Source organism: Conger conger, chromosome 1 (genome assembly GCF_963514075.1).
Source record: "Conger conger chromosome 1, fConCon1.1, whole genome shotgun sequence".
NCBI lineage: Eukaryota > Metazoa > Chordata > Actinopteri > Anguilliformes > Congridae > Conger > Conger conger.
Genome location: NC_083760.1, coordinates 77,602,882 through 77,628,325, shown reverse-complemented (window position 1 = coordinate 77,628,325; position 25,444 = coordinate 77,602,882). Strand labels below are relative to the sequence as shown.

General features: G+C 41.0%; 3 protein-coding genes across 4 annotated transcripts; all 3 read left to right on the top strand.

Moving 5' to 3' along the window:
* Positions 1-364: 364 nt before the first annotated feature.
* leng1 (leukocyte receptor cluster (LRC) member 1) lies at positions 365-5,047 on the top strand. The gene is made up of 4 exons (XM_061263506.1): positions 365-693; positions 1,078-1,278; positions 3,411-3,727; positions 4,293-5,047. The coding sequence occupies exons 1-4, from the start codon at positions 562-564 to the stop codon at positions 4,495-4,497; spliced, it is 855 nt and encodes a 284-aa protein (XP_061119490.1). The 5' UTR covers positions 365-561; the 3' UTR covers positions 4,498-5,047.
* A 666-nt stretch (positions 5,048-5,713) lies between these two features.
* Positions 5,714-16,189, top strand: LOC133133785 (serine/threonine-protein kinase LMTK3-like). Its single transcript, XM_061250039.1, has 14 exons — positions 5,714-5,801; positions 8,864-8,997; positions 9,237-9,378; positions 9,696-9,769; positions 10,270-10,388; positions 11,055-11,142; positions 11,306-11,454; positions 11,588-11,672; positions 11,784-11,905; positions 12,023-12,172; positions 12,338-13,268; positions 13,372-13,433; positions 14,036-14,341; positions 16,093-16,189. Exons 1-14 carry the CDS (start codon positions 5,714-5,716, stop codon positions 16,187-16,189), a joined length of 2,547 nt encoding a protein of 848 aa, XP_061106023.1.
* Positions 16,190-17,176: 987 nt separating this feature from the next.
* On the top strand, positions 17,177-24,535 carry LOC133139124 (uncharacterized). Of its 2 annotated transcripts, none has more exons than XM_061258465.1 (6): positions 17,177-20,072; positions 20,309-20,469; positions 20,743-20,879; positions 21,475-21,815; positions 22,454-22,550; positions 23,129-24,535. In XM_061258465.1, the coding sequence occupies exons 1-6, from the start codon at positions 17,595-17,597 to the stop codon at positions 23,248-23,250; spliced, it is 3,336 nt and encodes a 1,111-aa protein (XP_061114449.1). In that variant the 5' UTR covers positions 17,177-17,594; the 3' UTR covers positions 23,251-24,535. The 2 variants fall into 2 exon arrangements, with proteins under 2 accessions (XP_061114449.1, XP_061114440.1); XM_061258456.1 differs by having other exon boundaries at positions 17,182-20,072; positions 23,123-24,535.
* The last annotated feature ends 909 nt before the right edge of the window (positions 24,536-25,444 follow it).

The window sequence follows — 25,444 nt, the reverse complement described above, 5'->3', positions numbered from 1 at the left end:
TTGTCAAAAATGTCAGTTGGAACCTTATAATTCTCAGCTCACAAAGTGGAAATGGCAACACAAAGGCACATAATATGGTGTTGGTGTTAGTGTCCTATTTCTATCTCGAAACAGTATTGTAGTACCATTATATTAGGCAGAAAATATTCTTCCTTTCGATAACATTAAATCACCGGAACTCCTTATACCCACCTGGAACTACTTAACTGTAGTTGAGAATACGTATCTTTCTTGGTAACAAACTATCTCTTTTAATGTTTCCGGAAATACAGGCGGGCTTTCATCTTTGAATGGCTGTGACTTCCGCGAATGGAGTTAATAGCTGCATAACTGGTAGCCATTTTAGCCAATCACGTTGAAACATAGAACAGGAAGTGTTCCAGTTGTAGTACCAGCGCCGAGTGCCAATGCTTCTCTGTTGAAAATCAAAACAAAATTTTGTTTGGATGTGGAGTTGCTGTAGGTGGATAACGTCACGCAATATAACATATTAGCTCGTTGATGTTACAGTTAACAATTAATTGAAGGGTTCTTCAGAGTCTCACGGGAGAGTTTATCACAATGAATATTTTGCCAAAGAAAAGCTGGCATGTCCGTAACAAGGATAACATTGCCCGTGTGCGTCGGGATGAAGCACAGGCAGCAGAGGAGGAACGTGAGGTGCAACGCCGGGTGGAACGAGCAGAGCAAGAGGTAAGGTAACCCAGGAAACAATTTGTCAGAATTATATTTTATCTTTATTAAACGCTCCAGGTGACATACCATGGATCATTTAACAGTTAATTGACTGCAAGATGTACGGTGCATACAAGCATAGTTACACAAAATATCTCCCTGGTCGTCTAGACTTAAGTATTAATTTGAATTGTTTAATATTAATTATACGTTTAGATTACATGTAAATCGTTTTCATTTATATAGTTACCCTAAGTGTAAGAGAAACACAAACTCCCAGCAAGTAAGCTCCCTTTAAGTAAGGCTTGCCAGTTATTTTGTCTAATTGTCTTGTTTTATTCTAAGCTCAAGTTGATTTCAGAGAATTCTTATGTGAAGTGTCTCTCTCATTTTCAATGTCAGGCACGGACAGCATATTTGAGACGGAAGTCGCAAGCTGCCCATTGTGGACAAGGATTGGAGGCAGGATTGGAGGGAGGACTGGAGGCAGTGGAGGAAGACCAGCCAGCGGTCGTAGAGAAGCACCTGAATCTGTTCCCTGTGGAGGAGGCCGGGGAGAAGAAGGGCAATGAGGAGTATCTCAAAGAGAAAAGAGATGAGAAGGTGACATACTATTTGTGATGTCTATAACTACATTCTAAATACCCGCCTTCCTATTACTAGCCGTTCATGATGTAGAACCAAAATACACTTGTTACAAACTCTGTCCTGTGCTTTCTCACCATCTACCTGTGACTGGCTGTCCACAGTTGTGGGAAAAAAGTTGGTAGTTGTCCTAGGGAGTAGGGTGAGTCAGCCATCTTCTTCTTCTCAACCTTTGGCCTTACACACCATGTGCCTACAGGACACAGGCCCCCATCTCTTACTGGTGCAAGCTCTGTTTTATAGTGCTGTGTGCTCCTTATGGTGTAAGCTAGTCACTGCTGAAGGCATTACTATAGTGCACACACTTTAGCTGCAGAGTCCATTTCGTGTAAGTCTTAGGAGGATTAATTGGGCATAAAAATAGAGGAAAATAGTCTTCTATTCAAAAGATATCCTCGTACAATATTTTTCATAATATTGTTACTATACATGTTTATGCATGCACATTTATGGTGTTTGTATTTTATAGGTTTTATAGGTTTGCTATCTGGGTCAGTAACAACGTACTTACCTTACCCAACTGTGCATCCCCTAAAATGCAGGTTATCACTGATAATTTGGATGCTAGTAGTTCAGATAATATCTTCTTAATTTCTCAGTGTATGTAGCGCTATTGTGACGCGGTCATTTACCTGCAATAACTTTCTTCCTTCCTAGAAGTTCTCAGAATGTATTATCCTGGTTACACCACAGGTTCAGAGACAGTGCGTCTGTTTTTTCTTTTTGCTTCCTCTGCTGGAGCTTGTAATTGTATTATTCATCACATCCTTTACCCCAACTTGTGTCCAGTCCAAAGGCAGCATGAACCTGAGTGTATGAGTAAGCAGCCCGGTGACAAAGAACATTAATCCTGTTCACATTAGTGAATGGCACGTTGACCAGCTTGCCACGAGACGGAAGACAAGCAGAGGTCAGCTGTACTGACAGCTGGTGGTCACAGCTCTGGCCCCGTTAGTGTCCAGCTAAAGCGCCGGTCCTTGGTACAGTGACATGGCCCATCTGTCTCTTCTATCCATGCCAATTCTGGCTGTGTTCAGGCACCCCATAGGGGGACACAGACTTGCCTGTAGTAGCACTCGGGATGGGATGGCCTCAGTTGGTGGGGCTTCCCATCTCCTCTGGTCGGCCCAGCGCTTGCGGTGAGCCAGTGACAGCTGCTCCTCAGAAGCCATGAGTGTACAGCTCCGCTGGTGGACTGCAGCGGCTGGCAGCACCACCATTGGATGCTTCACCTCCTTAGAGGACGTTGCAGGGAAGAGAGAGGCCTACAATTACTATTGGCCATTTCAAATGGGAGGGAAAATGGGAGATACGGTTTGCTTTTTAAAAGGCATGGTCCCCTGCCAGTGTAGTACTTATTAGCCAATGATATTAGTGTATGCTGCAACACATACCGACTTGGTCTATTGAGTAGACTTATTAAAGATATAGTCTTACAGGGTGCTCTTTCATCCAGCACTTGCATGAGTAATTATGGAAACCGATTAAACATATTCTTTGTTTGTATTTGATGGTAATGTCAGTATCCGTGACCTTGAATTGGTCATAGTTACTAACTGTGTATATGTGTGTATGTATATATGTATGTATTGACTGTGCTAATGTACAAATGGATTACAGAGGCATACAGAAAGGTGATTTGCAAAGATTAATGTTTGTGCATGTGTGGACCAATTCTTTTTTTAATGGTTTGAGTTACTTGTGTTAACTGTGCGTGGAAATAGCAATTGACCATCTGTTCTTAAGAATAAGCCAAATGTGCACATTACTTTAAACGAGGCATCTTGGCCCTCATCTCTGAAATGGAAATTATATTAAACTCTAGCCTTCTAAGAAACCACATATTGTGTATGCATTAATAATTGCTCATAAAAAGTGTCATGTGGTTATACTGCTTTCTAAAAAAGCAGTGCATAAATGTGCATAAATGCCACATTGATTCCCCCCACCAAAATGTTGTGTTGTCATAGGCGCACACAGTTTAGGCTGAGATTTGTTCATTCACATGGTTGTGAAACAGGGTCTGTGCAGCTGAAAGAGTAGCTGCAGGACAGCACCATAACTGTGCACTCTGCCGGTTTTGTGATTAGGAGCGTCAGGAGCGTGCAATCGGCCTGCTGGTGTCCCTTGGTCCTGCCCCCGGAACCGAGGCTACTCCCTGGTATCTCAAAGACCGGGGAAGTAAAGAAGAAAAGGAAGATGAGAGGGACACTGCAAAGAAACGGCAAAGGGAAAAAGAGGGACACGGCAAGGGGAAGACGGAAGAAGAGAAGACCAAGAAGGACCTGAGGCTGAAGGACAGTCTGGATCCGATGAGAGAGATGAAGAAGGCGTTAGCCATCAAGGACAAACACAAGAGTAAGAAGAAGGACAGGAGGGAGAAAGGGCAGAAGAGGAGTGGGGAAAGGTGAGAAGGGTGGTGGGAACAAAAAAACGAATACCCTGCAGAGCATCAGCCAGAAAGCTGTTTGATGGGTTCTGTATGGTTGTATGTTTTTTGTTCATCATGTTCAAATTTAAACAATTAAAAGATGTGTACAGTGTAATTTGACATGCCGTAGGCACACAACTGTCAACTGCCGCCTTGGGAACATACAGAGATGGGGTGACACTGGCTGGGACAGCTGAAATTGACAAACACTTTGCATTCTTTATGGAAGTGATTTGAAATGATTTGTTCTCAAATTACTCTGACGGAATTTCACATCTGAATATGATGAGAACACAATATGATATTAGGTGAATGGAATGAACCACGCTAATAATTTAAATTATTGTAGTTTAAACAGGGTATCAAGTGTGGCATTTGTCCAAAGCAGTGTTCTTGGAGATTGTTCCTGCAAGAATTAGAGAGTGAGAGATGTGGTCCAAAATTCTATGCATGGGGCTGAAGTTCAATAAAAATGAAATTATTAACTTGAAGTTTATTGGATTAACCTAAAAGTTTGCCCCCCCCCCCCCTGTCTTGTCAGCTCAATAGAAAGGCTGCGTGCTGAACGACTAGAAAGAGAGGTGGCTGAAAGGAGAAAAGCCCAGGCCCTGCTGGATGAAAGGAGCGGGAAAGGAAAAGATCAGCGGAGGGAAGTGGAGGAGAGAGACAGACCTTACAACAGCGCCTATTTTCCAGAGCTGGCACGTAAAAGACAGCGAAGAGAGAGGGATCAATATGGCTTGTGAAATATTGGGCGCTTGCTACTTTTGGACAGTAAAGCCTCTTTAAAAAGACATTTGGAGGTTTGATATTTTAATTTAGGATCAACTTCTCTGCATGGTACATGTAGCTATGTGCCCACCTACTGACCAATTTTAGCATTGTGGATGATTAGGTCGCCAATTCACTTGATATTCATTATTATTATTTTATTGTGAAAATAACCATCAAGAAACAAATTACACACTGGCAATATGCAAGTCTACTGTGCAATAGTATACAATAGCCGCTGACAAATTGTTTACAAATATGCCAATAATTAAAATAAACAGAAGACTAATAGATGGTAGAGGCATGCGTCAAAACAAGACTTTATTTGTAATGTTATTCACTAAATATGCTTTGATATGTTTGTATTTTCTCATTGTTAGCATCCTATGAATATTGTTTTCACGCATACACAGAGATTCTCAGACTCAGTGGATGTGATTTCAAATACGAAATATACAATTAATTCAATGTTCGTATATTACAATTGCGTTATATAATTAATATTAAAAGACTTTCTCTGTGGTATTTCGAGCAGAAATGCAATAATTTCTTCAGACAAAGTAATTACAGCACAGAATAACCCAATTACAGACGTTGTTCCACTAAGCTCATCTAACAAATGAATCGCATGATAGTAATTCCCTGCAAACAAAGGGGTAATTCAAAATAAATATTTTAAACAAGTGACTATTTAGTGAGAAAACCTATTTGCCAAGACAGGCTATAAGCATACCGAACCTGAGACAAGGGAAGAAAACTGAGACAGACACACAGACATGAAGCGCACACACAGAACCATAATAATGCAAGCTTGGTTGTGTCTTACGTAGCATTCGTGTAAGGGGGAAAAAATACATTACACACCAAGCAGAAGATAGGACCAAAACGAGGAAATGAACGATGGAGAGATCGATGGCGGATATATTTATAAATAAATTATTTGTCTGCACGAAATTTGTATTTTGGATGTTAGACAGGCTGTAGTAGGTCGACAGTATCGAACACAATAGACCATCTCTCACACCGTGTTTAATTGCGGATTAAGGAAAATCAGACGGAGGAGGGGAAGGGAAATAGAACAACAACCAGACGTTTATTATTAGCGGCGAATAGCGATAGGAAGGAGAGGAAGACTTGCGGGACTAAGGTTAGAATCATCGCTCGAATGATTGTGCAGTGGATCCCGCGACTATGCGACGACAGTGCTGGATGATAGTGCTAGCGGGGATGATGTCGTATTTCAACCCGGAGAGAGCCCTAGGAGCCCCGCAGAGAGAAGGTGAGTGGAGTCGGTGGTATGGAATTGATGGAGGAAGAAAAAAAGGAGGAATGGAAGTGGGAGGGGAGGTACGGGGTGATCTGAATAAGAGTAAATATTACGGTCGAATTGCACAGACAGAAGAATATACAGATGCACTGACTATAAAATCATGTCGGTATAAAAGGTGGCCTATTTATGATAAATAGCCTACTACATAAGATGATGGTGACAATGGTTACTATCATGATAGAAACAACAGCTTGCGTGTAGGTAGCCTTATAATTTTAGGATAATAACAATGGTGGAAACCTGCTAACCGCGTTTTGCCCTAGTGTTTAATCTTGAGGTGTTACATAGCAATATAGAGGCTATACATTTCTGAATTTATATTTGTATCTTTCACAATATGAATATTGAAGAAAACGTTGATGCGCTAAATGATAATGTCCGTGTAGACTACGTGTCTGTATGTGTTTCCCACCACCTAACCTATATATTTAGATTATGTATGTACGCATGTAGGCTACATATATATGTAGGCTATGTGTGTATATGTATGTGTGTGTGTGTATGTGTGTGTGTGCGTGTATGTATGTATGTATGTATGTAGACTCACACTATATGATACATTATGTGTTCTTCAGGGAGAAGTGCTTATGCCACATTCATTTAACGATATCAATTTAGGCGGCATATTGCATTCTAATCCTCACTTTGTGAAAGGTCCGCTATTGAAATTCAAGGAAAATGTATGTAGTTTTAGATCCCGTGCTAGAGCAATATTTATTTCGAATCGTTGGACACAAATACGGCGAAATGGGCCCGATGTTTGTGTTGCTTCATGTGCGTCTGTCTGTGCATATGTCTATGGGGGATGAGTTGAGGAATAGCGGAGCCCACATACAGTGTACCAGCAGTAGTGACACATAAACCTTGCTCAGGCCCTTATTTTAAATGGTACTCTTGTCATGCAAATATATATTAACGATTTCACTCTCGCGGCCATTTGTACGTCAGTCAGTAGCCTAATCTATAGGCTACGAGAGCAGATAGAGATTCAGATGAACGAAATCTCTCATTCAGGATGTAGGCTATGCATTTCATGCATAAAATCCAAATTCACCCCTTGAAACTTCCCTGGAAGAACATGCTGCGATTATTCAAAAACGTAATTTGCTTTAAGTGGAATCATTATCTGCTTTCAGTGCTTTGCGAACTTACAAGTTTGATGTCAGCATCAGTTATTGAATTCAGAAGTGTTCACAAATCATCCTTAATGACATTGAATTCAAATATGAAACATAGTCCTTGAATTGATAATACCTCTTTCACCATCACACAGATTAATCACAATGACATTTACTATACAATGGGCCTAATATGAACTGCAGAATCTCAGACAGTTGCCTTACATTATATTGGCCATGGTTATGAGCACATTGACTTACATTGCTCTATAAGTGCATCACATTTATGTAATTCACTCTAAGCAATGTCAGCTAAATGTAATACACATTAATTGCTTCATCAAGAGAATACAATGGAGTTAAAATATTATAACTGATACTGATTGGGGGGATTTATTAGTCCTATGAGGTTTGCATTTGTAGCAAAAAAAGAGGATTTTCGCTTTGATTATATTCCAAATTAAAAATTGTAATTAAGTTTTAAAATATAGGCACATACATGTACTGAGCACTTTATTAGGTAGACCTGTACATCAGCTTGTTAATTAATATATTTAATCAGCCAATGTCGCAGCTACTAAATGCATAAAAGCATGCAGACGTCAAGACGTCTTGGTTGACGTCAAGATGTGAAGACGTCAAGACGTCAACCAAGTTTTTCAGACCAAATTTCATAATGGGGAAGAAATGTGATTTGACAGGGTGCTTTGAATATCTCAGAAACTGCTATTCTCCTGGTATTTTCACGCACATCCAGTGAGCAGCAGTTCTGTGAGCAAAAACGCATTGTTAATAAGAGAGGTCAGAGGAGAAGGGCCAGACTAGTCAAAGCTGACAGGAAGGTTACATTAATGCAAATAACCACACATTACAACAGTGTTATGCAGAAGAGCATCTCTGAACACACAACATATCAAACCTCTTAAGTTGATAGGCTACAGCAGCAGAAGACCTAGAAGTCAAAAAATACCTAAAGTCTAATAAATACCTAATAAAGTACTGTATGTATTATATCCCTTTACACTGGTTATTTCAGAATATATGAGCATAAATACGTTTAGGCTGATATGTGCCATTTTCAAATTATATTAAAAAAGAATGATTCAATTCAAATACTGAGCTGCACTGTTACCTGCACTTTACGTAACAAAAACAAAACAAACAAACACAAAGCAACAATATTACAGGTGATATGATCATTGTTTGTAATTTTACAGTTCAGATAACAGAAAGCAATATCCCAAAGGGTTTTAACCACCCTCCCTCCCCCCCTTCTCTTTTTCACAGATGGTTCGCTCCACTCAATCGACCAATTTGAGGTACAATATTAAAAATGCCCCACCCCCTTCCTTCTCACCTAGTACCTCCCTAATATAACAGATTTTTTAAACATTCCAACCCTTAGTAGCGGCTTCTCCTAAATGAGCACCCCCGAATCCTTTTTCCTTCCTTCTCTACCTCGCTTCTTGCAAGTGTTTTAAAAATGAATTTCTTTGATGGTATTTCTCCCTTCCTGCTTTCCTCACTTGAATGGTTCCTCCCAAATAAAAAAAATCAAATTATAACTATCTCTCTGTCCCCTACTGTGCCATCAAGAAGATGGTTTCTTCCAGAATTCTTTCCTTCTTATTTATCCCCTTCTGTTTCCAATGAGAACAGTTCATTGAGGCCCTTCTTTTGTAATTTAGACAACCAATAGAATCCCAGCCTCCCTCCCAATGGTTTCCTCCTCAAACCAAACTCTTCAACAGCAATGGATTTTTTCCACATTTATTTTGAGTATTCTTTCTTTGCTTTGCTTTTCAGTCATACGAAAACAACCTCAGAAGATGCGGGAGGTTGGATTAGCCACACTAACCATCTCTTCTAACTTCTCCTCTTTTCCTCTCTCAGTCTCTCAATCTAGGGGTGCCACCCTCTCTCCACCGCCCTATGTTGTCATTCTCATCTCTTGCTCCGGACTTGTTTCCTTTGTCCTGTTACTCCTGGCCTGCCTTTGCTGCAAAAGAGGAGGAGTGGGATTCAATGTGAGTTTTCTATTGGGAAATTGGGCATATGTTTGAATATTTGTTTTTAATATGTACATTTTGCATATATGTGTTCTACATGTCACAGGCTACAGGACTGTACAGTGAGATGTTTCCAGTGTGTTACTTGTCACCAACCTCTCTCTCTCTTTCTCTGTCTCTCTCTCTCTCTCTGATGAATTGTACCATTTTGAGCACCTTTCACTCCCCTTCTCTCTGCCCGTTCTCGTCACTGTCAGGAGTTTGACAATGCCGAGGGGGAGGAATGCTCCGGGGCCTCCAGCCCACCCCCTGAGGACAGCCTGTCCTCCTGCCCCTCTCTGCCTGAGGTCTATACCTTGCCCCTTCGAGACAGGGCTATATGCCCTGCTATACAGGACAGTACAGGTAATATAATGGTTAACTCTATGACTGACTGTTTGTGGCACGGACACATGTTCATGGCCTGATCCCTGTGTTGATCTTTCCTTTCCTCTAATTGCAATCCACATTTCTTTATTGCCATGGGAAAAAACAGGTCAATATTGCCAAATTGTGCATCAGTAGATGTAAATGTTATCACAGATATCATACACTAGTAAACACTACTCACTAAACACTATAACTGACGCTATAATCACAGTGGTGATTAAAATAATGAAACATTAATAACTGCGATAAGTAATTATGACCGTGTCTTTCTCACTCTCACTTTCAAGGCTCAGCTTCTCAGTGCTTTCGAAGGCACACCTTGAATTATCTTCAGGAGATTGGCAATGGCTGGTTTGGAAAGGTAAAAAAAAAGAGTTTATCCACTGAGATATGATCATTTGGAAGCAGATGCATGGTATACATTTGCAAATCAATGTGTAGTAGAGTAACAAATTGTTTGGAGTGACAACAACATTGACTGGATATATCTTGCATGCATTGTATTGAAACTGCTGAGTCAGTTGGAACATACTGTAGAGCTGTTGTGCTGTTCCTTTTATTCAGTGAAGTGGAATCTTCAGGTTAATAATGTGATTTATGAATAATTACAAGCCAAGGGAGCCCTGTCCATGTCTTTTAGAGTTGTTGTTCTATTATTTTTTATGTAATCTCCATAAATAATGGGAAATCTGAACTGGATAAAACCAATTTTACTCTGCCCTCTTCAGTCAGTACTATACTTTTTCATTGGTTTATCCTATCAGGACCCTGTATCTGTCTGAAGTTTCCGAACCCTTGCCCTTTCTTCCAACTCTCTCTCTCTCTTGAATATGATTTTGTGCTTCATTCTTCCTGTCTCAGGTTATTTTGGCAGAGGTGCTATGTGACTGCAGCTCATCCCAAGCTGTGGTAAAGGAGCTGAGAGTCAATGCTAGCCCACTGGAGCAAAGGAAGTTTCTGGCGGAATCTGAGCCTTACAGGTTTGAACAACTGATGGAGTTTGTAGATGCCATTTTGGCTTCACTTGCCTCTAATAATTCATGTTTATTATATAGGGGAAGGATAAAATGTAGGCTATATCTGCTTAAATTGTAGGTATAGCGTACCTATATGCTATGTAACTGATGTAGCTTTCACCTGTATATTACATATCTGGTTGTAGGATAGGGCAGCCACCCTGTATATTTTACTATAAAGAAAGAGATTTAAAAATTACAGGGTATTTCATATTAATACAAATCCTTTTTATATTACAATATATACAAAACAACACATATAATATATTCAACACAAAATGACATTACTGTATATAATTGTTGAAACTCCTTCAAATCCAGAGTGGTATAGGCCTTTTAAAAAATTCAATACTCATGGCGATCAGTATGTTTTTAGGCAGATGTGTCAGCCCTCGTTTAACATGTTCCTCATTCACACTGCCATGACAGAAACTGGGGCTGTGAATCCTCAATGCCCTACTGTTGACTATTTATTCTGCTCAACTTCAGATTATAATTACACTTGCAGGGACAAGCCATTCTCTTTCTCTCTCTCTCTCCCCCTCCAGCATTCGCTCTTTCAGTGCCTTTTTTATTAAATGATTTAGGCCTGTGTAGCATCTTTTTCCATTGTTTTGTCCTTTCTCTTAGAAGCCTGCAGCATCCCAATGTACTCCAGTGCCTGGGTCAGTGCAGTGAGAACATTCCATTTCTTCTAGTCATGGAGTTCTGTCAGCTGGTAAGAAGCAAAACCACTGTGGCCATCAGGAAAATGCATATTAACTGATTAAATTAAAAATGCTTTATATACATTCATTTACATATCTTATTCATCTTCCATAATTGAAGTCCAAAGATGGCATTGATGCATTCATTGTATTTGTGTTTTTTCTTTATTTCAGGGTGATTTGAAGAGGTATTTGAGAGCTCAGAGAAAATCAGATGGTATGACACCTGACCTTTTGACAAGGGATCTTCTGACTCTGCAACGTATGGCATATGAAATTACCTCTGGGCTGTTACACCTTCATGAAAATAACTACATTCACGGGTCAGTGTGAACCAGATACATTTGCAGAATTGAATCTTTCTTCTAAGGAATGTCATACATGAAGTATCATTTTGAGCCAATTATAAATGTGATCATAATGATGTCATTATTTTTCTGTTTCCCTCTTTCACAGTGATTTGGCTTTAAGGAACTGCCTTCTTACATCAGATCTGACTGTCAGAATAGGAGACTATGGTTTGTCCCACAACCATTATAAGGTACTCTTTGTGTTAGCTGGATGAGTATTTTGTGCGTGACCACATACTGTGCTATACCAGATTATCTTTGTCTCACTCTGTTCTTCATTTATGCATATTTTGTGGTTTTAGGAGGATTACTATTTAACTCCAGACAAGCTGTGGATCCCCTTACGTTGGATTGCCCCTGAGCTACTGGAGGAATTTCGGGGAAGCTTGATAGTCACTGACCAGACAAAAACCAGCAATATGTGGTAAGAGCTTTAATGTCATTCTATAAGCTTGGCATGGGATATCGACCGAGGAAGAAGATTGATTCTCTGCCATCCCATTCTCCCCCTGTTCATCCCTGTCTTTATTTCATTATACAGGTCACTTGGGGTGGTGATATGGGAACTTTTTGAGTTTGGCTCTCAGCCACACAGACATCTCAGTGATGAAGAAGTGTTAACCTTTGTGATTCGAGAGAGGCAGATAACTTTGGCACAGCCCAGACTTAAACTCTCACATGCTGACTACTGGTGAGTCTCTTTTATGTGCATTTCAATATGGTTGTGGGAGTACTTTCATACAACAGCTTTTAATCAGTTTCAGTAAACTTGGATGTCTCAAGTGTACAACAATATAAAATTATTTCTTCTGTGATTGAATTTATGGTGCTTTCTCTCTCCCTCTCCATATCCTAGGTATGAGGTCATGCAGTCCTGTTGGCTTCCCCCATCCCAACGCCCATCTGTTGCAGAAATCTTCCTCCTCCTATCTTCTCTGTTAGCTGCTGAACGTGGAATGGGCAGAAGAAGTGTGGGAGAGGAGGATGAAGATGACGATGAAGTTGAGGATGAAGAAGAAGGTGGGAGAGGAAGGAGATGGGAGAGCGAGGAGTCCTTTGAGCGGCGCTGGGACTCCCTCCGTCCTCCAGCTTTTCAAGCAGCAGCAAGCGAGCGGCAAAGAGAGAGGGAACGAGAAAGGGGGGAAGGAGGCTGCAGGGGTGCCAATGGCAACTCCTTCCCTCTGCTTGACCCGGTGGGAAACACAATCACTCCTTCATCATCCGAACTTGATGACATATTAACTGTAACAGAGACCAGCAAAGGATTGAACTTTGAGTACTTCTGGGAGAAGGCTCACGGTAGACGTGGTTATAAACCTCTGCCCCCTCCACAGCCAATCCCAACCACTAACTCCGCCCACAGACATTCTCTTGACACGCCCACTGTAGTCCCAGTGATCAGTGCTCGCAGCCCTTCTTTAGCTAGTGAATACTACATCCGCTTGGAGGAACATACCCCACAGGATAAATCCCCAACTCTTAAAGGGAAAGCGCACTCTTTGCCTGGAGCAAAAGGTCACCATGCCCTGAGATCGGACTCAATGTGCCCTGGGGATTTGGAGCTTGTGGAAATCCGGAGTAATACAGTTGGGAAGGACAGGGCTGTGTTCAGCCCTCAGGATGAGCATGAAAAAGGCGGCAGGTTCCTTCAGACTGTAAAGTCTTGTGAAGTTCAAGTGCTGGTTCCCAACACTGGTTTGGTTGAGTTCAGTAAAGAGGGATGCCAGAGGGTGACAGACTTTGCTGTGGTTGACATTGGGGATAAAGAAGAAGGAATAGAAGGAGAGGTAAAACAGAAATTTCCGGGATCATCACAGGGTCCCATAGCTCCTGCCCTCCCTCCTAAGCCCTGTTCATCCACCAATTACCTTCACACTCGTCCCCTCCCAGCCCCACCCCTTGGATACCACAGAGCTCATGGGTTGCCTCACTTCTCTAGTTCCTCCTATCCAGTTGGAAAAATGGAATCTTCTGACCCTTTGTTGATGAGCAACTGCGCCGCTTCAAAGGGAAATTTTGACCATTTAGGATTCCATCGCCCCCGCCAGACCCTGCCACCCTCCCCTTCCCTCTCTCCCTCTTTACCCCCCTCGACTGTTACCCATCATTTGTTTCCACCGCCTCATTCTCCTCCTCCACCTCTTCCACCTCATTACAAATCCCAAAAGGGATCATACAACTTCACTGGAGATTATTCCAATAAAGCAAACAGACCCACAATGCATACACAGAGAGATCCATTGCCCTGTGACCACTCTCTCAGCAGAGGCATGAGGCGTTCACAGTCTCTACTCAATTCTAATGATGTGAACGATTTCCATTCTGAATCAAAAGACACTGAAACCCCTACTCACCAAGACATGTTTTATCCAAAAATGACACGGTCCCAATCCACAATACCAAAAATAGAGAGAGAATGGTCCTCCAGCCCAACGTACTCAGAAGAGGACGACTCACCGTTTTCATCACCTGTTAAACTACACAGTGGAACTTCTGTTGGACACATGCACCTGTCTGATGACTTAGATCCTGCTACATCTGAACTGTTCTCCAGAGGGATGAAGAGAACTCAATCTCGTCTTGCCACCATTCTCCCCGCCATTTGGAAAGAAGATGCTGAGATGCAGAAGGAGAGTGCATCAGCATCCAAAAAGTCCCCCATGCACCTATTTCTGACTGAGATCTCCAATGTCAGTGAGTCTGCAGACACAAAATCTGAGGAAGGTTCATGGGACTTGGAGAATGACTTGAAAAGTGAGGGTCAAAAAGAGGGTGAAAGAACAGAGGCCTTTCTATGTCCTCCCCATAGCCATGGTATGCGGCGTTCCCAATCACTGGTGACAGAGCTGGGCTCTGCAGGGCAAGCATGGGGGTCTGGAGAGAAACATACAGGGACCAGTGATGTTGTTAGAAAAGGATCCTTCCAGACAGAATTGTTCCTTACTGAAATTGACACTGGGAAGATGGTTACAGAAGCTTGTGGAGAGATAGGAGGCGACTTGGAACAGAATTTCCTGCCTCATTGGAACTCAAAATCATGTCCCTTTCCTCGACCCCCTGTTCTCCCTAGCTATGCAGAAGCAGAGGAAGCCTTTTCTAGAGGAATGAGAAGGTCTCGTTCTTTGCTCTCGGAAATAACTCCAGGCAGACTAGACATAGAGACGCAGAAGAATGAAATGAGCAGGGAAGACTTTTTGAAAGAGATCCGATCGGCTGAGACCTTTCTGACAGAGATTATGACACGAAAACGTGAATCCATTAATAGTGAAAAAGACATTTCCCAAATGAATACTCCAGAATCACCTGAATATGAATCAGTATTCATCAGTCCTGATTCCAGTCCAACAGTCAAATCTCAGACAGAAAAATCAGCTGGTGTCACAGACGTACGCACTGGTAACGCAACAGAGGCAATTTATGCTCAAGTCACAAAGCGTCCAAAGAGAACTGAAATTAAAGTTACAATACGTCCTGAAATTCCAGTCTTGCAGATTGGATCTAGTGTAACACCTGATGTACCCGAAATGGAGCAAAGCATCATAGCTAGGTCCCTACATGGGGAGTCTGAGGTCACTGATGCATTTAACTCGCAGCCTATTTCTGAAACTCATTCACAGTCTAACACACTGTCGCAGACTGATGGTTTTGTGTTCTCAGAGATAATGCCAAAAAATGGGCTTCTTCTTGATCAGACTTCTCCTGGTATGAATGAAGATTCAGTGATTAGCAAAACCAGTCCTGTGGGGTCAGAGGAGAAAGAAGCAGAGGCCATATTTAAGTCAGAATCAATTAAGCGGGAGGAGGGGGTTCCTATAGATAGTTCCTATATGCTTGCTTTTTCTGGGGAAGAAGTGAAGTCTAGAGAGAGAGTTGACCTTGCAAAACAGTCAAGAGTCCAACCTATGCCATCTCAGGGTAGTGTCACTGAAGTTACCACAGATTTGGTGGCAGAACCGAACAAATTTGACTCTCCTCTCTCTAGAAATGAAGCAGGGAGCAATGATGAAATAATTGTGGGAGAGAGGAATTGTCAAATAACAGATCATCCAGAGAAAACCGGACGTGATAGCAAACTACAAAAATTGGGTGGTGACATTTTGCATGGCTCAAAGACTGAGAAATTTCAACAGGATCAGACCAAAATAACAGTTGATTTTGCTGAACAGTGTGAAGACGTAGATGTTTCTGGAACAACTTCACCAACCCCTGACAGTCTTCATGAAGAGGTGATTCTAAATTGTTCAAAAAGTTCAAGTGTGTCAGATGGAGATAAATCTTTTTCTGACAATATTTATGACAAGAAAGTAACATGTCCAGAAACTGATAAAAATAAAGAAAAATTAGATATTATTTCCAGTTCTCGGGAATCAAGTATTGAAGACCTTTCAAAAGTTGACAACATTTCAAATGAACTGCAAATAGATTCTGAGATGCATGTAAACAAAGTAGGGCATGACTATCATCTTCAAACAGAATGCAAAATGCAAAATGTAGATGCTGAGTCTAAGGGCTCCTTGCCATTCCTGGGAGATAGAGGCACAAACATGACTCCTTTACCCTTGGTTTTAGACCCTGTTTCAGACCTCTCACTCTCTGTCAATACGCCAACAGATTCTGCGATGTCACCTTTGACATCCAGTTCTTTGGATTGTTTGACACCTGGAGACCCTTGGGGAGGAGGAGGCAGTGGGTGGAGAGCTGTGGGTGACACCCCTCACAGAGATTCTGCTTACTTCTCAGACAGTGATTGGGAAGGAGATGGTGTAACTCGGAGGAGTGGAGATGGTGTTAACCAGTCTCGTCCTAGTAGCAGCAGAAGTGGTGAAAGAGGAATTCTGATGGGGATAGAGGAGAAGGTAGAGACAGAAGAGGATGGGGAAATGGAGGCCAAAAAATTGAGACAAGAAAGCAAAACTGAGAAAGAAATGGAAGTAACATGGATTACAAATGATCAGATAGCACCTGGGACAGAGATGGGAAATGAGAGGGCAACAAAATACCATTTCACAGAGAATAAGGATATTTCAGTGGTGGCAATGGGAACTGGCAGTGAAAAAATGTCGTCTCTCACTGGTGATAATCAGTCCATAATCAAGGATGTTTACAGTATTGTGGGGGGAAATAATACTTTGAGAGAATTAGATCAAGTTGTAGAGAAGCAAACTGAGAAGAAAGAATTTACTGAAATACTGAGAAATCAGTATGAGTGGACAAAGTGTGAAGACTCACATTTGAAAGTATCTGAGGGCCAAGCACCACTCTCAAAGGATCTAACAAAAGAAGGCAATGCTGAGTTCATAGCCAAGTTATTCTCCACTTTAGACTGTGAACCGCTGAAAGGGTTTCCATGTAAGGATGAAAATAAACTGAACTACAAAGCATTTTCTGAAACTGGTAGTTGTAATGATGCAGATGAGGTTAAGAAAGAGTCCAAGGAAATTAGATACCAGGATCCAGTAGATAAAGACTTCACATCCTTCTCAAATGTTATTGAGGGAGTGAATTTTAAAGAAATCCCAGGTCATGAAAAACAGCCAGCAACACAGGACTATGAGCTAGGATCCAAAAAAGAATTAATTGATCCTGAACCACGTTTAAAATGTACAGATCAGAGGGACGAAGATCTGACATCACAAGAATACCATACTGTACACGATAACAAGGAGAAAGTGCTAGAATTGTTCTGTAATCCTGACAACAGAGAATCTAGACTATGTAGGTTCTATAATGTGACAACCAGTGACACAAGATCCAAGGATGAGTTTGAGTCAGTGTTGGAGGCTAACCATGAGGGATGTACAGACAAAGTTAATCCCCATCTCACCCACTCTTTCTGGGGAGATCAGAGCATTGAAACCCCTCCCAGAAAAGAGTGTCATGAGCTTGAGGCTCAGAGCCAAGATGCTAATGAATTGGGCTTAAGGAATTTATGTTATTCAGAGGAAAGTGATGATGAGAGAGCCAAAGCAAAATCAGAGACAGAGAAACAGTTAGCTGCTGGGGAACTGTGTTTTACGATTAAGGAGAATCTGGAGAATGACAAACAGGCTGAAGGAGTAGCAGAAACCTCAGATGAGATCTCAGCAAGAGTGGGTTTTGTAGATAATGTTGATATGGAGTCAAAAGGATTGGAGCTAAAGGCGAAGGAACTGTGGAATGCCATGGAAGAAGATGAAGAAGAACGAGCAGCAGCTGTGAGTGGAGAATTGGACTGCTACAGATTTAAGAAAGGAGATCTCCATCTGTGGCCTGCAGAAAACGACCAATGGGCTTCAGCAGAGACTAGAAACCAAGAGGTGGAACTAGGGACGGAGTTATTCTCGAGTTTCAGCAGTGATTCTTGGGGAAACAAAGAAGAAGCCGTTTTTGGGCATCGATTCTGGGGGGCCGAAGAGAATGATGAACTTGCAGGTAGTGAGCCTCATCCTTCTGTCCAAGAAAGTGGTAAAGACGGAGCTAATGATGAGAGGCAAGGACAGGCAGACATCATTGGAGTGGATGAAGGCATTCTACCGATCCAGCCCATGTCCACTCAGGTTTCAGGGTTAGTGACAAATCAGATTAGCCAAATACTGAAGATACAGCAGGAAGAAAATCTTGAAACTCCAGATCTGGAGATGGAGGAACAAGACATTAAGGAGGAATCTCAGTTTGTGGAAGTTGAGAATTTGGAAAACCCAGCACAGCAGACTCTCTTGTGTAGGAGAGGAGAGGATGGCCCACTTTGTGAGATGGGTAGAGATTCTGAGATACAGAGCAGTGATGATAGAACCTCCAATATGCTATCTTTGCACAGAGGAGATTCTGCTGAGGAGAATCAAAACTTCAACAGATATTCAGAGATAAATCAACAGTCAGACATTGTCGGAGAGGACGCAAATGTCACCTGTCCTCATTCATGTTACCACAGTGAAGAGAACGAGGAAAGCTCCACAAAAACACTCTCTGAAATGAACAGAAACCAGGGAATAGATTGTATGGAGAACTGTCAGGTTCTGAGTGCAAGAGATGCACCAACGGAAGAAAGACTTGAAGATAATGTCTTCAGTTTGGAAACCCAATCTCTTGAAACAGAGAATACAAATTCATGCCAGACCAATTTTTTTAGGAGTGCACTTGAGGTAGATTGTGCTCATATGGAAAATCAAGTTCTCAACACACACAAACATGAACTTGAACTCTCTTGTGAGGCATTTCAGCCTGTGGATACTGAAGATAAACTGCCCATTGAAAATGCAGGTGAAAATGTAGAAAGTCGTTTCCCTGGTATTGGCCCATTCAATTCTATCAGTTTCAGTGACAGCTACAGTGTCCAAGGTACAGTTTCTGATAGAGAATCAGTGAATAAAGTAATTTACAGTGGGCATCCACATCATGCACCAAGTATTACAGAATCTGAAACCCATTTTCAAGAAAATAAGTCGAAAATCCAAAACATACTTGCTTCTGAATGTCATAACATAGAAATCAAGGACATAAGTTATACTGGCTTAGATTCCTCCCACACCAAAAAAGCTCCCCAGGCTTCATCTTTGCCTGAATTTCTTTTAGAAAATAAACAAATCAATTCTACCAGCAGTGATTCCACTACACAAATTGACAATGACTCACACATGTATTCTTCGGTTGTTTCATCCAATGTTGAACGAAAGCAGCAATCCACCATTTCAGAGGAAATAGCAGTTTTTGATTCAGATATGCCCTGTTCTGAGAGAGGACAAGATCGTCAGCCTTATAAAGATTCTGGTGAGAGAGTAGTCCCACCGAGTCTAGACAGCTTGCCAGAGGCTGAAACATTGTTGATGGACATAGTTTTGACATCAGAACACAGTCTTGATGAGGGACTCAGTTGTACCACTTCTGTGTCCCTTGAAGACACTGGGCCTCCTCCAGAGTCATGTAGGGATATCACTCAGAACAAGGGCACCTCTGTAAATCTGGGACATCCATCTGTACAGCCAGCTAAAATCTGCCACCCCACAGATCAGCAGGACCCCCACCAGCATTTCATTGTGGGTAAAAATGAAGAAAACACCCTGTCTCAGAAAATATCTCTTGCCCAGTGTTCACTGACATCTATCCCTGAGTTGTTGATATCTGAGTGGAAGGACTTAGACGAGGAACCACTGGAAGATTTTGAGAAGCTAGAGCAACTATGTTGCATTTCAGGAGATGAGGACACACTTGGTGATCTATTCTTGGGCAACCTTGAATTATTGGAATCCCTCAAAAAGACTCCTGAGCAAAAATCCCGAGGCTCGGGTGAGGCAGGCGCAGGCAAAGATAAGTCTCCTACTCGGGAAGGGGAGAGGAGAATAGGCCTTCGGGGAGAGGTGGAGGGAGACTCTAAAAGATACTTGCCAAAATCCGATGACACAGATCAACTCCTGAGACCCAGTCAATGTCAACAACCTCAGAGCAACCAAGAGACGGTCCCGGGTACATCCTCTCTGACCCAGTCTTCTCTTGGAGAGGAGAAACATGGATTAGAAGATCCATCATTTACTTCTCCATGCCACATGTCTGAAAAAAACAAGGCTCAGCGGTCGCTGTCCTCCAAAATGCCAACTAAAAATGGCTTAATGATGCAGGTAAGAATGAGCCTTTATTAAATACACTGTGTAAACATTGTTTGACATTCTACATTTTTGCCTGTTATATAATTGAGATTTTGATTTGATGATTCCCTTTAAGTGAATAGGAATGTGGTGAGTTCTTTATTAGGCCATCGATAGGATGGTCACCTTAATAAGGATAAGAATTACAATATTCCCATTATGCATTCTTTCTCCCTCTTTTTATTCCCCTGTGTCTCCCTCTCCGTCAGGTGTGTGAGGAGCGATTGCAGTACTCTCTCAGTGAAAATGTGAAGAAGAATGTGTTATGGGGGACAACTGTGAGTGAGGCAGTTGTTCTTCATCCCTGGAGTGGCCTCGTGACAGAGGAAGGAGACAGACAAAGAGAAAAAGACAGTCAAGGAAGTGATCAGTAAGCAGTTTGCATTATTCACTATAATTTCCATTGTAAAAATACATATTTTAGGTGACTGTTTGAATTGTATGTGGTTCTTATGTAAGCTGATAGTAAAAGCCGCAGAAGGCAGAAAATATTGCTGTATATGAATACATTTCATCTGTTGTTTTACCCACTAATGCATCTAATTAACATTTATAGCACCAGTCTTGTTCTCTCACTATGGATCTCTGTGTATGAGTTATAGACACTACAATCATATCAATTTTGAATATTTTGCATTCGTAGCAAAGAGGAGTGCCAGCACGCAGCCCAGCCAGAAATACAGGATGAACCCTTTGTGGCCATGAGCGACCCTTTTACTCTTGCTAGGCCAGAGGCGGAGATCACACCCCCTTTGGTGGTTGCAAACCAAGCAATGAAAGGTAGGCTTTAGATCTCAAATAAAAAAATATTTTGTGCCAAAAAACCTTCTTTTTCTTTTTTTACATTTCTGCCAGTAAACCTGATCCTTTAGATAATGGGTGTCCAGTCTTATCTGAAAAGGCAAGTATGGGTGCAGCACTATGACACCTGATTCAATAAATTAACTAATAATGGTCTTCAGTCAAGACCTTGACTTTTTGGATAAGACTGATCAATAGTGTTTTTAGGTTTTCATTCTGTTCACATTTGTGAACACATGGTCCAGTAAATGAATATCTATATTAATCCAATGCATTGTGTGTTGAGTTCTGTTTTTTTGGCAATTGTACGGTTTTTACTTGTGATTGTTTTTGTATGTATTTTTATGTTGACCCTAGGAAGACTAGCTGGTTGCTATGGCATCAGCTAATGGGGATCCTTAATAAAAAATAATAAAAAATAAAACCGATGTATCTTGTTTGACTCTCCCCAGAGCTAGAATCTATGTGCTCTATTGTAGTCATTAAGGGCAAGATTTGAATAGGCCCCTTTTCCAATGTCCCATGTTCACAGAACAATAACTTTTCACTTTCTTTGCTATCTTCTGTCTTACAGCCAAACTCGCACGGCTCTCCCTCTCCCTGCCTCCCCTTGCACTCTCTCTCCCTCTCTCGCCAAGTCCCCGGGTAGGATTTTGGGAAGTTGGAGAAAACAGAGAGAGAGGTGGGAGAAGAAGAGGAGCATCTACTGGAAGTGACCCTGATGAAGAGGAAGATGAAGATCAAGAAGAAGAAGAAGCAGCTGGTAGAGTGATTGTTGTCACAGAAACAGATGTTGATAGACGCGTGGGATTGCGGAGCTTATTAAAATCACCACGGGAACCAGTGGAAAGGGAAAAGGAGAGAGGAAGAAACGTGTCTTTCTTTGATGATGTCACTGTCTATCTCTTTGATCAGGTATGTTGTGATTTATTTTATTGGGAATTTTAAGACAGTTAAAGTAATACACTCAGTAAGCACTTTATTAGGTATTTATTAGAGTATTTCTTCTGCTGCTGTAGCCTATCCACATAGAGGTTTGATGCGTTGTGTGTTCACACCGCTCTTCTTCCATACCACTGTTGTAATGCGTTTCTGTCACCTTCCTGTCAGCTTCAACCAGTCTGGCCCTTCTCCTCGGACATCTGTCATTAACAACGCTTTTCTGCCCGCAGAACTGCTGCTCACTGGATTTTTTCAGATTCCACACCATTCTCTGCTGAGACTGTTGTGCGTGAAAATCCCAGGAGATCAGTAGTTTATGAGATATTCAGACCACCCTGTCTGGTACCAACATTCATTCCACCATCAAAGCCAAATTTCTTCCCAATTCTGACATTTGGTCTGAAAAACAGCTGAAACAGCTTGACCACATCTGCATGCACTTGGTTGCTGCCACATGATTGGCTGATTAAATATTTGCATTAACATGCTGTTGTACAGGTCTACCTAATAAAGTGATCACTGAGTGTATATATGAACTGTCTTCTCTTTATCTTTGTGCTTGCATATTCATTTTGAATCCCTGATTTATTTTAACTCTTAACTTTGGATAGGAAACACCAACCAATGAGCTTAGCACTGGCTCTGCACCCCCGAGTCCATCTCCTGCTCAAGATGAATTAAAGAATGCCTCAACCATAGAGGCATTAGGTGAGTTAAACAATTTTGAATAATTCATGCTGATTTTAAATGGGTTTTGACTCCAACTGAATTTTTGGCTTGCTTCATCATGTATTGTGGCTGCTGAAATTCAATGAACAAAGCCTGTTTTGTTCATCACAAATGGCTGCATATTGCTAATCCCTTTCTGGTGTGGAGTCTTTTTTCTTTTTTCATATTTTCATCTTTTCATCCCAACACCAAAATTAGATACTTTTATTATTTCAGAGGTTGAAGAATCAGAGTCTCTCTGAGTTGGAACAGTTCTAAGCTCCTCAAGGGAGTAGAAGGAACTATTTCTAAACATGTGAAATGTTGATTCTTTCTTTTGACAGGTCCAGTGGGATATTTTTAACTGAGAGTCTATGTAAATTGTGGTTATTTTCCATTATAAAAACAGGGTTGCGGAAGTATATTTTTAACCACATTTATTTTAAAATGTCAATTATGTTTATTAACTTCAATGTTGTTTTTAAAAGCCCCACATATCTTCATTTTGAAACTATGAGCAAGTCCAGTTGGGAGTGTTGGTATGCTACGCAGCATGTTTTATTCTCCTTCAGGAGCAGCTGGTACAGTGGAGTCCAAGGAAAGTGAGGATCTGTCAATCAACCCAAAACTGTCAGGGACTAATCCTGTGACATCATCACGCTTTACTGTAAGCCCTGCCCATGACCCTCATTTAGTCTGACACGCTTCTCTTTCATTTCCTGACCTCAGCCCTCAATGAAAACCTGAAAATATTGCTGAAGTTTATCCTGCTGTCCGCTGTTGTCAGAGTTTACTTTAAAGTGATGGAAAGACTCCCATTCTAGATGTTTGAGACATTCCAGGTTTTACCGGCTGCAGGACCTTGAATATGAAGCTCCCCCTGGAGTTGTTTGTTTCCCCTTTTTGTCACCTCATTTGAGGTGTATTTGCAGATACTGCATTAACATACTATTTTGTGATATTGATATAGCGCCTGTAGCTTAGTAAAATCTGAAACTGATTTAACTGCTATGCAATGGAAGTCTTTAAGTTAATCTCTTTTCTCTTTCGTCCATCCCTGCCTACCTGTTATTTACAGGGGTTCTCTCTTTCTGACCATTCTTATGCCAATGTGTAAGCTTGAATTTAAGTCATTACATTGTAATATAATTTTCATTTACAGTTGACCATAAGTGTATGCCACAGCTGGGAGAATCCCCAGTTGAACTATTTGAAAGTACTCATTGTATAAAAAAAAGAAAATTGTGAATCTTTCATGTGTATACAAACTTATTTTAGAGTAATTTATTTTAGAATTATTTGTAGCATGAATGAACAGGTTAATATCAGCTATTTACTATTTGTTTTATGTCTAATTTATTTTTCCATTTAGTTATTTCACAGGGCCGTGTTTATGTATTTATTTATTTATTTATTTATTGCATTTCATATGGTTATTTGTGTTACATATTTATTTAATATCAAAATGATTTCAGATGAAATTCATGTATTAAATTACACCCGTTTTGGTTTGTATGATCACAGTCAAATGACTGAAGGTATTTTTTTCAAGCCCGTTACATGGGGCTGAGAACATAGTTCATCTTATCAGTATTTCTGTCTATCCATCTGTGTAATTTGGTTGTCTGTTAATTTTTGTTATTTTTATATTCATCTTATTATTCAGCTTAGTTTTTGGTCCTGTTTGCATTTATTTTGAGGTCAAATAAAAATAATCCAGAACATGTGAAGAGAGTCCATATTCTTAAATATGGCCCTATGATCACAAGTCATTTTATATTTCATTTCTAAAACTTACCATACAGGCATCCATTTAGGTCTAACTAGCTCATTTGTTTGTCTGTCTCAGTGTCGATTTAAACTTGTATTGTTTAATGAGGGGAGTTTCATGACATGCTGTAAAAAGGGGGAAATGCAAACAATGTAAGAAAAACTGTGAAACCTTTATTTCATTGTTTGATGAGAATAAATTGTACTGTCTTCTATCAATTAGCAGAGTTTTTTTTGTGGGGGTGGGGGGGGGGGGCATACAATGGGATTTTTTAAAATTCACTTCAGATCGATTAAAACTTAATTGTGTTGCCTTTTTTCAAGTAAAGTATGAAGCTAGTTGCATAGCAAAGCCCCATAGAAAATGTATGATTATATAAATGAGCAACATATTTTTAAATTACACATTTAAACGTGACATTGAATGTGTAGTTTTGACTTTTCATGCTTGAGCATTGGGATCAAATACACAACAAGATGGCAAAGTTTATCCATGACATGCTATATAATCTCAGGTTCTGAGAGATTCTAGGATAGCAGGACAAACTGCCAACCCAGGGGGGACCCAACACATTTCCTTAAAATATTTTTTGCCTTCTTATGCTTTAAAAGTGGGTCAAATATGCCACCTGAGACAACGAAAATGCAGCACTGCCTCTTTAATTTCACCTAGACATAAAAACATGAGATTGGTCATCAGTGCTTTCCTCTCACACCTGATGTATGAGAATCCATCCAAGTAATAGAATGTTGAGTAATCGTAGTGTCATAGAGTACTCATTGCTGATGCCATAGTGAAGCCAATTACATGAGTCACCTGAAAGTGCATTGATAAAGCTTCATTAATCATAGTCGTGATGTCTGGGTTCTCTGTGATGGTTTTCTGCTGAGCATAGCCAACAGGATAGTCAGAGAAATTACCTATTTGTGCAAGACCAGTTTGTCTGCTTTGCTGTAATGTGTATTCTGGCATCATGGATCAGATTCTCTCAACACAGTGCCCGACAAGGTGTGAGCTGTTGCCTGTTCACCAGTATCTTGCCTGTGCTCTCCTTGCATGCATTAACCATGGGCCATGCTTGATAGCCATCTCCTGCATTGTAGGCTAGCCTTCCCAATACACA

What these genes read in the sequence shown, in the direction of transcription:
- leng1 (XM_061263506.1), top strand. Translation starts at nt 562, where the DNA reads ATGAATATTTTGCCAAAGAAAAGCTGGCATGTCCGTAACAAGGATAAC. An exon ending in AAGAGAAAAGAGATGAGAAG is followed by an intron (nt 1,279 to 3,410) that starts GTGACATACTAT and finishes TTTTGTGATTAG; the next exon opens with GAGCGTCAGGAGCGTGCAAT. An exon ending in CAGAAGAGGAGTGGGGAAAG is followed by an intron (nt 3,728 to 4,292) that starts GTGAGAAGGGTG and finishes CTGTCTTGTCAG; the next exon opens with CTCAATAGAAAGGCTGCGTG.
- LOC133133785 (XM_061250039.1), top strand. Translation starts at nt 5,714, where the DNA reads ATGCGACGACAGTGCTGGATGATAGTGCTAGCGGGGATGATGTCGTAT. An exon ending in GCAATGGCTGGTTTGGAAAG is followed by an intron (nt 9,770 to 10,269) that starts GTAAAAAAAAAG and finishes TTCCTGTCTCAG; the next exon opens with GTTATTTTGGCAGAGGTGCT. An exon ending in TCTCTAGTTCCTCCTATCCA is followed by an intron (nt 13,434 to 14,035) that starts GTTGGAAAAATG and finishes ACTGTTCTCCAG; the next exon opens with AGGGATGAAGAGAACTCAAT.
- LOC133139124 (XM_061258456.1), top strand. Translation starts at nt 17,595, where the DNA reads ATGGAGTCAAAAGGATTGGAGCTAAAGGCGAAGGAACTGTGGAATGCC. An exon ending in AAAATGGCTTAATGATGCAG is followed by an intron (nt 20,073 to 20,308) that starts GTAAGAATGAGC and finishes CCTCTCCGTCAG; the next exon opens with GTGTGTGAGGAGCGATTGCA. An exon ending in TGCAAACCAAGCAATGAAAG is followed by an intron (nt 20,880 to 21,474) that starts GTAGGCTTTAGA and finishes TCTGTCTTACAG; the next exon opens with CCAAACTCGCACGGCTCTCC.